The sequence below is a fragment of the Colobus angolensis genome, unplaced genomic scaffold, assembly GCF_000951035.1.
Source record: "Colobus angolensis palliatus isolate OR3802 unplaced genomic scaffold, Cang.pa_1.0 Scaffold3, whole genome shotgun sequence".
Taxonomy (NCBI): domain Eukaryota; kingdom Metazoa; phylum Chordata; class Mammalia; order Primates; family Cercopithecidae; genus Colobus; species Colobus angolensis.
The window spans coordinates 18,812,097-18,824,762 of NW_012116265.1; the positions used below are offsets into that span (position 1 = coordinate 18,812,097).

Below are 12,666 nucleotides of genomic sequence, written 5' to 3' on the forward strand. Positions count from 1 at the left end.
TAAAATGGTTAAGGAGATGTTTTGTATTCCACTTTTCATGTAAAATCTTGAAAATCCAGTGTGTATTTCAAGCTATACCACATCGATAGCTTAAAATTAAGACTAGCCACAATTCAAGTGTTCAGTAGCTACATGTAGCTAGTGGCTACTGTGGCAGACAGTGAAGGGTATAAACTTGGGTTGGTCTTTGGTAGATTCTTTCATCTTGACAGTAACTCTATGGCCCCTGGGAATTTGCCATTCACAAATTGGAAACTTCTGCAAAATAGCATTCTAACCATTCACTTGTTAGAGTAAAATGTGGAAACAGTTTGGTTTCAGCCAAAGGCACTTTAAAATTTTGCACCTTGGCCAGGCGCAGTGGCTCAGGCCTGTAATCCCAACATTTTGGCAGGCCAATCACTTGAGGTCAGGAGTTCGAGACCAGCCTGGCCAACATGGCAGAACCCCCTCTCTACTAAAAATACGAAAATTAGCTGGGTGTGGTGGCAGATGCTTGTAATCTCAGCTACTCAGGAGGCTGAGGCATGAGAATCACTTGAACCTGGGAAGTGGAGGTTGCAGTGAGCTGAGATCATGCCACTGCACTCAGCCTGGGTGCAGAGTGAGACTGTCTCCAAAAAAAAAAGTTATACCATTAGAATAAATGTTGACTATTTTTGAACTTATGAATATTCAAAGGTAAGACAATTCGTTTCAGTTAGATCCAGTATAATGAAGAATTCAGCAGGAATGTCTCTGCTCTGTAACAGGACATGTTTCTTCTAAGCTTATAGTATCCATGCATTATCATTAGGACAATTCAGTTTCAGGCCAACCAAGTTACAGAAAACTAGTTCCTCGTTGCAAAGGTGCCACAAAAAAATAAATATTTAAAGCTTAGGCTGAAATCTATTCAGCCTCTTTGAAAGTCAACATTCCCAATTTTAAGTAATTTTTTTTCCCATTCAACTGAGCAACTATTGAGCATCTTTTCTGTTTAACAGATTAACCAAGAATAACAAAATTAACAGTTAATAGAATTAACAGATTTAAGCCAAACTAAACTCGAGTTTATCTAGATAAACAAGAGGCAATACCTATCCTCAAAGTGCCTTCTAATTAATAGGAGGATGTAGATGGAATGGCCTCTACCTGGAATGATGTCTCTAGTTTATTAGCCACCATTGGACTTAACATTTTATATATTCCTCCAGGGAGCCTGCACTCACACAGCAAGTTTGGCTTGGACAGATGCCCCTCCTAAATGCCTTTCTAGAATCTTGCACTTTAATAGCCCTTATACAAACAGTTTTAATTGTCTGGTGGTTTTCTGTTACATGAATTGTAAGCTCTCTTAAAGTAGAAACTTTTCACAAATCCATATGACACAATTTATTTTTATGTATTTATTTGAGACAGGTTCTCGCTCTGTTACCCAGGCTCAAATGCAGTGGCATGATCTTGGCTCACTACAACCTCCGCCTCCCTGGTTCAAGCAATTCTTGTGCTTCAGTGCCCCAAGTAGCTGGGATTACAGGCATGTGCACACCTGCTAATTTTTGTATTTTTAGTGGAGACGGGGTTTCACCATGTGGGCCAGGCTGGAATCGAACTCCAGGCTTCAAGTGATCGACCCACCTCGGCCTCCCAAAGTGCTGGGATTACAGGCGTGAGCCACCACGCCCGGCTAGTCACATGGCTTTCTCTTAGCCCCATCACATCCTGCTTTTTCAGATTGCTGGGTTCAACTTCCCAGCTCCCTCTTACTAGGTCTGTCACATTAAGCAGGTAACTTAGGTGACTCTGTTTCTGTAAAATGGGAATGTTAGGATAATACATAATACATAGGATAATACATAATAATGTGGGATAATACGTGAAAAACCTTTAGCAAGGTACCCAGAACATAACACTCAATAAATGTTAGCTGTTATGTCTGTGATGTAGACCATATTCTCACAACTCTATAGAGTTCAAAAACAAGCTCGGAGATGAGAAGCTGCCCAAGGTCATACAACTGATGGAACACCTATTGTTCACCGTATTGCTGCTTTCCTACTTGACGGTAGGGAGCATGTTATTGCAGATATCCTGTTCCCAAACAGTGTGTGGCACCGAATGCTCAATGTTTCATGAGATCATATGGTCAAAGATCTGGAAAAATCTGAATAAACTGAACCTGGAAAAAGAGACGGGGGAGAAGGAAAGTGTCAGGAGAGTTGACTTAAAATATTTTTGGAGTTGTGTAGAAGAGGGAGGGACTTAGGATGGCTCTAGGAGAAAGAATCGGAACCAGGGACTGAGATGACAGGAGGCGGACAATTAGACTGTCTATACTACTTTTTTTTTTTTTTTTTTTTTTGGGACAAAGTCTCGCTCTGTCATCCAGGCTGGAGTGTAGTGGCGCGATCTCGGCTCACTACAACCTCCTCCTTCCGGATTCAATTGATTCTCCAGCCTCAGCCTCTCAAGTAGCTGGGATTACAGGTGCCCGCCACCATGCCTAGCTAATTTTTGTATTTTTATAGAGACGCGGTTTCACCAGTTGGCCAGGCTGGTCTCAAACGCCTGACCTCAGGTGATCCGCCCGCCTCGGCCTCCTAACATGCTGAGATTACAGGCGTGAGCCACCTTGTCCGGCCATATTATCTTTACTATACTATCTTTCTAAAAAAGAATGCTGTCCAGCGTTGGAAGGGGAAAGGAGGTGTACACTGGGAATGCTTCCCCAATCACCCTCTTGTCACAGACCTCACGTCAGGATGAGACTGGACGACCTCTGAACCTCGAAGTTGTATGGGGACCGGACCAGAGAGGCAGAGGAGGGTAAACAGACCCGAGAGGCCGTACTGTCAGTGATGCCCTTGTTCCCGTGGGAGCCCTTCGGTTCCACGCAGTTCCCACCACGCGCCCGCCAATCCCAGCCCGAAGCCTTACTTTGCAGGCCTTCCCCGAAAGCGGGAAGCCTGGGGCGCTGGACTAGCCAAGCGGGCAAGCAAAAGCGGAGGAAACTCAGCCGGGCCGGAAACATAGAGAACTGCTTCCGGGTCAGGGGGCAGGAGCCGCCATGGCGCTTCGCTGGGTTGCTGGGCTGACGGATCCGCGGGCCGGCATCTGAAGCGAGCGGGACGCAGCGCGGCCAGCGCCTCTGGGCATACGCAGGCCGGTCCCGAAGGCCCGCGGCCGCCGCCATGTCGGTGCTGGGCGAGTACGAACGACACTGCGATTCCATCAACTCGGACTTTGGGAGCGAGTCCGGGGGTTGCGGGGACTCGAGTCCGGGGCCTAGCGCCAGTCAGGGGCCGCGAGCTGGGGGCGGCGCGGCGGAGCAGGAGGAGCTGCACTACATCCCCATCCGCGTCCTGGGCCGCGGCGCCTTCGGGGAAGCCACGCTGTACCGCCGCACCGAGGTAGCGGCCCTCGGCACCGGCCGTCCTGTCTGGCGCTGTCGGGTCGCCCCGAGTCCCTTCTTCCCGGCCCCGCTTTCTCAGCGTCGTGAACTTAGTGCTTTAGGCGCCCACAGGATATATGTCTCAGGGTCTTCACCACTCTTCCCATTCATCGGCACTAGAAATTGGCAAGATCATTGGTTTGACTAGTCATTTTTGATTGGCCTAAGTCACCTAACCGTCTCTGAGCTTTAGCTTCCCCATCTGTAAAATGGGCTTACTGATAATACCTGGAAATCATCCTTTTTTTTTTTTTTTTAAGATTATCTTGAGAATGAAACGAAGGCGCTTATTCTGTAAATTAAAGTGGTATACGAATGTAAGGTATTGCCAAAACTTCTTTCCCCTCATGCTGTATATATAGTTCTCCAAGGTCGGGGTGAGGAGGACGGGCATAGCTTCAAAATCCCCACACCGGTGGCACCTCCGTAGTTTTTGTCATTATCTTTAAGTTCAGCAGTGATCACTCAGTTGGAAGCTTTTCTTGAAGCTCATTGGGAAGATCTTTGTGTGTTGGTTCTTTATCAGTGTTTATCCTACAGGATTTATGCATGGGAAGTACTCTGTTGGTATATTCTAAGCCATTAGTTCTTAATTTGGGGGGCACGAGGACCCCTTTGAGAACCTAACATAAGCAAAGTAATCTTACCCCCTCCATCAACACATTTGCACATATGCACATCCTTTGGAGAGATCCATGGATCACGGAATCCCAAGTTAAGAATATATACTAGTGTAAAACCCTGCAGTGATGGTTCTACTTCCAAAAACTAACGATGTACTGGTTTTGATCATAAAATCTTACTTTAGGGTAAACATTTAATGAGAACTTGTTGGGGTTGCTGAAAGTGATTCATCCATCTGCAGTTCTGGTGTGTGTTCCAAGCCAGCATACTTTTAAGGCTGAAAGATGCAGAAGGAGAGAAGTGGTTGCAAGAGAATATTTTTAAGTGTTCTTTTTTATCCTGATGCCACGTTAATGTATGATGTTAGAGTTAGTTATTCTTGGTAGTCTGTTTTCTTTTTTGCACTCAAAATGAGAAAAAGGAGATAAGGATTGTTATTTCTATATTTTAGTTAGAGAAACTAAGACAGTATACTTAAGTGACTTGCTCACTTAAGTTATAAGTAAATCTTGGACTAGAACTAAAATCTCACATCTTGCGCATTGCCTTTTTATTATTATCCTGTTGAACTTGATTACTGGGTTTGTTTTGAGTTAAATTTGATTACACTTCTCAAAAATTGCATAGCGTTATCCATATCACCAAATATTTATTAGATCTGTGAATTTACAGAAGTTCAGAAGCACTCTTTTCCTCTAGAAGCTTATATTTCAATAGGAAAATAAGTTGGCCATTGTTAGTAAACACATAGCATTAAGTTGTATATGTAGAGATATGAAAAGAATGGATAAATATTACAGTGTATGGGGTCTAAAAATTAAAGGCATGGTTACAGTAAAAGGTTCATCAGAGTCTTTCCAAAAACATGGTAGAGGCTTGGCAGAGGCATTCAAAAGGATGGGGAGGGTTACATTGGTGGAGATGCTCCTGGGCTAGGAAGCAGTGTCAGTAAAAAATGAGGCCAGGCTCAGTGGCTCATGCCTGTAATCCCAACACCTGGGAGGCCAAGGTGGTCAGGTCGCTTGAGACCAGGAGTTCTAGACCAGCCTGGGCAACACAGTGATACCTCATCTCTTAAAAAAAAAAATTTTAGCTGAGTGTGGCAGTGCATGCCTGTAGTCCTAACTACTGGGGAAGCTGAGGTGGGAGGATTGCTTCAGCCCAGGAGTTCAGAGCAGAAGTGAGCTATGACTGCACTCTACCTCAAAAAAAAAAAAAAAAAAAAAAAGATGGTAGACATCAGGAGCTACAGGTAAGTTTTCAGGAATGGAAGAAAATGTGATACATAAAAGTGTGAGAGATTATAGAGTTGCAAAAGGGGGCATGACTTATCCAGAAAGGGTAAGTCTAAATTTATAAAACTAGGCAAGTCTAAATTTATAAAACTAGAGGCAAGTTTAGTATTTTCATTTTAGAAGTTGTGACCGACTATAGATAATTGCTCCCCAGTTCTCTACCTCTCCAGTATTCTTGCCCTGCCATAATCACCATCGTGATTAGCAGCCTGTCATAGTATCCTCAATAGAATCTTTTTGAGACCTATGCCCAGCCCATATTTTTACCTGGAACTGACATCATGCAAATTGAGTGTGACAACGACGTCGTAATGCTTTACTTCCCCTGTACTGCAATAAATTATAATGCTAAATCGTCACATAACCTTTAAAGTCTGTTAAAAGGAAAAAATAAGAGGAGTCAGTCTCTGCCCCCTTAGGTAGTTTTGCTTCTAGGCTTACAGATCTAGGTGTGGATTCATTTGCTGCCAGGCAAGAGGAAAAGCACAATACCTCTGTTACTGTGTTTAGGATGACTCACTGGTTGTGTGGAAGGAAGTTGATTTGACCCGGCTGTCTGAGAAGGAACGTCGTGATGCCTTGAATGAGATTGTTATTCTGGCACTGCTGCAGCATGACAACATTATTGCCTACTACAATCACTTCATGGACAATACCACCCTGCTGATTGAGCTGGAATATTGTAATGGTAAGATAGAGTTCAGTGGGACTTTCTCCAGCAAGACTTTCATAGATTCATAGTTACCTTGAGGAGAAGAATATAAGAAGAGACATATACAGTGATAAAAACTTTAAATGAATGTCTAGAGTTTAAGAGAAACTTTTCAGGCCTTGGAGAATTTTGAAGTGGTTAACGAAATAAGGAGAGGGATTTTCCCCTGCATACCCAAATTTTCTCTTGTGATTATAGTTCCAGTTTCAAACTATCTTTTCTTCGGTTGGATTTTACATTTATTTTTCAAGGTTTTTTTTCATGAAATGACATTAGTTAACCAGAGTGTGGCTTGGCAGCACTTGATACAGTATTTAATAATATCTTATAGGTGATATTTATTTATATTGTCTTCAGCTAAAGCTATTCTATTGAAAAGTAGTCCAAAGATCATAACTGAGTGAAAGTGATATATGGTAAAGCATGGCCCTATTTATCTGGTCCCTGATTTCTTCAGATCATTTTGCTTGTAAGATAGCAGTATAGCCTAGTTGTTAAAGAAAAGAGACTCTAAACCCAAGTTTGTCTACTTTCTAGCTCTATAACCTTGGCAAGAAGCTTAACTTCTCTGTGCCTCAGTTTCCTCACTTTATTTTTATTTATTTATTTTTTTGAGACGAAGTTTTACTCTTGTTGCCCAGGTTGGAGTGTAATGGCGCCATCTTTGCTCACCACAACCTCCGCCTCCTGGGTTCAAGCGATTCTTGTGTCTCAGCCTCCTGAGTAGCTGGGATTACAGGCATGCGCCACCACGCCCAGCTAATTTTTGTAGTTTTAGTAGAGACAGGGTTTTGCCATGTTGGCCAGGCTCGTCTCTAACTCCTGACCTCAGGTGATCCACCCACCTCTGCCTCCCAAAGTGCTGGGATTACAGGCTTAAGCCACTGCACCCAGCAGTTTCCTCATTTTAAAATGAGTTTGTTGGCCAGGGACAGTGGTGCATGCCTGTAATTCCAGCACTTTGGGAAACCAAGACAGGCAGATCACTTGAGCATAGGAGTTCGAGGAAGGCCTAGGCAACATAGTAAAACCCTGTTGCTACCAAAAATGCAAAAAATTAGCTGGGTGTGGTGGTGTGCACCTGTAGTCACAGCTACTTGGGAGGCTAAGGAGGGAGGATGGCTTGAGACAGGGAGGCAGAAGTTGTAGTGAGCTCAGACCACTGCACTCCAGCCTGGGCGATGGAGCCAGACCCTGTCTCAAAAAAAAAAAAAAAAAAAGGCTGGGCATGGTGGCTCACGCCTGTAATCCCAATGCTTTGGGAGACTGAGTTGGGCGGATCACGAGGTCAGGAGATCGAGACCATCCTGGCCAACATGGTGAAACTCTGTCTCTACTAAAAATAACAAAAATTAGCTACACATGGTGGCACGTGCCTGTTAATCCCAGCTACTGGGGAGGCTGAGGCAGGAGAATCACTTGAACCAGGGAGTTGGAGGTTGCAGTGAGTGGAGATCACACCACTGCAGCCTGGTGACAGAGCGAAACTCCATCTCAAAAAAAAAAAGTTTGTTGATAACAGTACCTACTTTCTAGGATTGTTATATTCCATGCATAGTACTTGTTAGGTAGAAAGTGTTTGCTACATACTGTACTAGCTGTTAATCATCTTATTGCACAAGAGAACCTCCAAAGCCCTTTTCTGAACTGCATGCTAAAGAGGTCCCAGCATGTTCGTCCCTTATAACTTTCTTGTATAAACTCTTGTATATTATGATCATTGGTCATCAATGCCATATACAAGATTCTGTTAAAAATTTTCGAAGTAGCAGAAGCCCTAGGAAGTTAATTTCTTTTGTGATTAGGAAGAACTGGAACAAATGATACATTTGTTGAAACTGAGTTACTAAGTTGCAGGGGAAAAGAAGTTGTAAAAACTTACCCAGGGCTATAGTGTAAGTTACAGTTGCAGGTGGGGTGTAAGATGAACCTGATTACTTGCGGTCTGTATTACTAGATAAAGGAAAGAGAGAAGTAAATTCACACTTATTCCACAGGAAGGAATTAGTAAAGAGAGTAATGATAGGAAACAGTCTAGGGGTAGACCCTAAATTTTGGGAAATTTTTCGATGTGAAGTAGAAAATTTGTCAATATATACCCTATAAATACAAAACATTGTATCACAGGTGTAATCCAATTTTTTTCTTTTTTTCCTGAGATAGACTCTCACTGTCACCCAGCCTGGAGTGCAGTGGTGCGATCTCAGCTCACTGCAACCTCCGCCTGCAAGGCTCAGGCGATCCTCCCACCTCAGCCTCCTGATTAGTTGGGACCACAGGCACATGCCCTCACACTTGGCTAATTTTTTGTATTTTTGGTAGAGATAGGGTTTTGCCGTGTTGCCCAGGCTGGTCTTGAATTCCCAAACCCAAACGACTCGCCCACCTCAGCCTCCCAAAGTTCTGGAATTAGTCGTGAGCCACTGTGCCCAGCCTAATCCAAATGTTATAGTAGTCACAACTGGGAGAGTTGTTACAAAAATATTATTTTGTAACAACTTAGAGCTGTTCTAAGTTCTTAAAGGAGAGTTCTAGAAAAGAAATCTGATTTTGAATATACTTGTTGGGAACAACAAGAATGGTCTTTACTCACATCTTTTCTTAAAATGTCTTTTTTTTAAGGCCGGGCGTGGTGGCTCAAGCCTGTAATCCCAGCACTTTGGGAGGCCGAGACGGGCGGATCACGAGGTCAGGAGATCGAGACCATCCTGGCTAACACGGTGAAACCCCGTCTCTACTAAAAAGTACAAAAAACTAGCCGGGCGAGGTGGCAGGCACCTGTGGTCCCAGCTACTCAGGAGGCTGAGGCAGGAGAATGGCGTAAACCCGGGAGGCAGAGCTTGCAGTGAGCTGAGGTCCGGCCACTGCACTCCAGCCTGGGTGACAGAGCGAGACTCCGTCTCAAAAAAAAAAAAAAAAAGTCTTTTTTTTATTAAGCCTCTTGTGTTAGGGAGATCTTTGAAGAATATTTCTGATGCAGTCCTTGAGAGATGGGAAGAGTTTTGTGCCCATGTGAAAAGTCAAAAGAAGTAGTTGCCTATGGAGAGAAAGCAGACTCCTTCATTTCCTTGTGTCACCTAAAAAACCCTATAACAGGAGCCAAGCTTTGATCTGTATTAAGCAATTCAAACCTGTGTCTTGTTTAATTGCAGGAGGGAACCTGTATGACAAAATCCTTCGTCAGAAGGACAAGTTGTTTGAGGAAGAGGTAATTCATATTTCTATGGAAGGAAGTTAGAATTGTAGTGTTGTAATTCTTGCATTCTAGTTCTGTATTTACTCTTCCAATAATGAAGAGTGTTTTTTTCCTTTTGTTCAGACTCCTTCCAGGCTCTGATATTCATGAGAAAGGAAACCTCTAACAAGGAAGCTGTCTATAGCTGCTTCCTAAACGTTTTACCTCCACATCATGATTCTCTGTGGGCTTTCTTTCCTGGTTCTATTACTGCATACTGGTATGCCCAGTTTTCTATAACTTTGCATTCTTCCTGAGTTTTTCCACATGTCTGCTTTACCATACTATATATTATAATGACATTGGAACGATTTTATGAGGAACCTGTTTTTTGTGTTTTTTTACCCCTTCACTTTTCTTTGCCTTTTGCCTACTCAACCTGCAAGGAAGAGATGTGAAGTCATGTTGAATCATAACTTCTGGTTGCAGCTTTCTTTGTTTTGTTTGTTTGTGTATGTGTGTGTATTTACTTAAATGGAACTTTTCGTTTCTAATCCAAATATTTATTTTTTCTCTGCAGATGGTGGTGTGGTACCTGTTTCAGATTGTTTCAGCAGTGAGCTGTATCCATAAAGCTGGAATCCTTCATAGGTAAAAAGTAAAAAAATTTATGGATGGATTCTTCTCTACCAATTCAGCCCCTACCCTGGATACCCCCCAACAACACTTTTATTTTCTTGATTAAGCAGCCAAGAGTTTTTCCATTTATATCATTAGGAAAGGAAAATAATGAGGAATATTATTTTCACTCCCTGAAGTTAAACCATGTTTATGATCTAGGAAGAATCTCCTCAGTAGCCAAGTACTACTTAGTCATTTTACAGACAAAAATTTTAGAATTCAGTTTGTTAATTCATCAGTAAAGCCTAGAAAGCACTGTGAGAAGTAGTATTTGGTAAGAATTCACAGCAGTAATAATTGGCAATTCTTTTTAATTGTATAATTAAGCACTGTTAATTTAAATAAAAACCTCTTCACTTTGTACAATTAATTGTACAAATTTACCAGATCTTTAAAAACAAGCACATTTCCATTCATTTCTAGCTATAGAAGAGAACCATCTCAGTAACATTTTCACATCATTATGCCCTTCTTAAGTGAGTCATTGACTGGTGCCAGAGATTAATTATAATACACTAAGATTTCTTTTTTTATTGGTTTGTTCATTCAGTTAACATATATTTCTGGATAGCTATTGAATGGCTTCTGTTGCATGTTGTTATATTCTTTTTAAAAAAGTAACAAAGTATATTGTTCTGGTTTATTCGCATCTTTCAATAAGGAAGCCATAGTGAACCAGGCACAGTTCATTTTGTTTTACATATGGTCAATTAATCTTTAGAAAAATAGCCTGTGATTTTATTTAGATGACTAAATGGCCTAATCATATCGTTGTTGGGACGTGTAGGCCTCTTCTCTTACCTTAACAGATTATTTGAAACTTTGACACCAACCAAGTTAAAGTTGCCTTGATATCATTTAATTCAAGGCATAAGTGATAGTTGAAGAGCTGTGGTATCTTATGGGAATTATGGTTACCTAGAGCACCATTTTCCTCGTCTGACCCTCTCAACTTTTCCTAATAGCTTCAGTAGTATGGGAGATATTTCTATGCTGTGAAGCCCTAGAGGATGAAGTTAATTCTCTGCCTTCATTCCTTTAAAGTCCCCACTTCAAGCCGGCGCAGTGGCTCAAGCCTGTAATCCCAGCACTTTGGGAGGCCGAGACAGGCAGATCACGAGGTCAGGAGATCGAGACTATCCTGGCTAACACGGTGAAACCCCGTCTGTACTAAAAACTACAAAAAAACTAGCCAGGCGAGGTGGCGGGCGCCTGTAGTCCCAGCTACTCGGGAGGCTGAGGCAGGAGAATGGCGTGAACCCAGAAGGTGGAGCTTGCAGTGAGCCGAGATCGCGCCACTGCACCTCCAGCCTGGGTGACAGAGCGAGACTCCGTCTCAAAAAAAAATAAAAATAAAGTCCCCACTTCAGTGTTAAACAGCATGTGAAAGTAACGACCACCGTGGGATGTTTAGGACAGAATATGAGCAATGTTAACACTCTTTTTTTATTTTATTTTAGTTTTTGAGACAGGGTCTCACCCTGTTGCCCAGGCTGGAATGTAGTGGTGCAGTCATGACTCACTGCAGCCTCAGCCTCCTGGGCTTAACTGATTCTCAGGTGCTTTAGCCTCCCGAGAAGCTAGGACTACAAGTGTTTGCTTCCACTCCTGACTAATTCATTTTTTATAGAGATGGGGTCCTACTATGTTGCCCAGGCTGGTCTAGAACTCCTGGCCTCAAGCAGTCCTCCTGCCTTGCCCTCCCAAAGTGCTGAGATTACAGATGTGAGCCACTGCACCCGGCCCACACTCATTTTTATTCTGTAGTAATCCTGGGCAAGACGGGGGATGAAATAAAACAATTATCTGTGTGAACTTAATTTGCAGCATCTTTTTTTTTCAGAGATATAAAGACATTAAATATTTTTCTGACCAAGGCAAACCTGATAAAACTTGGAGATTATGGCCTAGCAAAGAAACTTAATTCTGAGTATTCCATGGCTGAGACGGTATGTGTTGCCCTTGTCTTAATTTTTATTTTCTTTTCTAGTACTGTGAAATATAACTATACTCCCTAAATCTTGCATACTTTTCTCAATATTCTTTCAAGTTTTCCATACTTTAATGCATGTCTTCAGAAGTCTTTTTCCTGGGCCCACTAGCAGGCATTTAAGTCATTGCCCACGTTACAGCTCTGACCTCATAACCTTTTTCCAATACCGATTAGGGACTTAATCTAAAAGCAACTAAAGGCTTTACTGTTTTGTCCAGGTTAGGGTCTTTAGTAGATTTCACTTTATCTCTTATTTAATGTTTGAGCTCAAGGTGTTAGACATCTCTTTTTGTTTTTCCTTTGAATCTTCTGGTTCAAAGAGAACCCCTATATTACAAGTGAAGGCTGATGCTCAGAGAACAATCTATTCTTTAATATTATACACAGTCTGAACTGCACAGGGTTCCCCTCTCACGTGATTTTGAGAAAGATCATTGGTAAAGAGTAGACGTAAGTTGATCTTTGGGACAGTAATCTTATCCTTTTAGGAATTATAAAACCCTGTTATTATTATTCTAGTTTCACAATGCTCTATCCTTAAAAGAACTTGAAAACTGATTTTGGCCAATAATTTTTTTTTTTTTTTTTTTTTTTTTTAAATTATGTCAAGATTTGTCTACAAGAAATTTTGATGTTCAGGGTTTGGAATCTCTGCTTTAGGGACTCAGATGTTTCTATGATGGAGGCCAAAGTGAGCTTCTGAAGAAGCAATCATGTCTTTATATGGATTTTTCTCATCAAGAACGATCTGAT

At 42.1% G+C, this 12,666-nt stretch overlaps 1 protein-coding gene across 1 annotated transcript in view; it reads left to right on the plus strand.

Annotated features, from left to right (window-relative positions):
* Positions 1 to 3,014: 3,014 nt before the first annotated feature.
* The window catches only part of NEK9 (NIMA-related kinase 9), a 49,583-nt gene continuing 39,931 nt past the window's right edge, over positions 3,015 to 12,666 (plus strand). Inside the window, exons 1-5 of the mRNA XM_011949541.1 lie at positions 3,015 to 3,392; positions 5,863 to 6,040; positions 9,217 to 9,272; positions 9,820 to 9,890; positions 11,764 to 11,869. Of these exons, the coding sequence (XP_011804931.1) occupies positions 3,174 to 3,392; positions 5,863 to 6,040; positions 9,217 to 9,272; positions 9,820 to 9,890; positions 11,764 to 11,869 (630 nt within the window). The 5' untranslated portion in view covers positions 3,015 to 3,173. The remainder of the gene's footprint in view (positions 3,393 to 5,862; positions 6,041 to 9,216; positions 9,273 to 9,819; positions 9,891 to 11,763; positions 11,870 to 12,666) is intronic.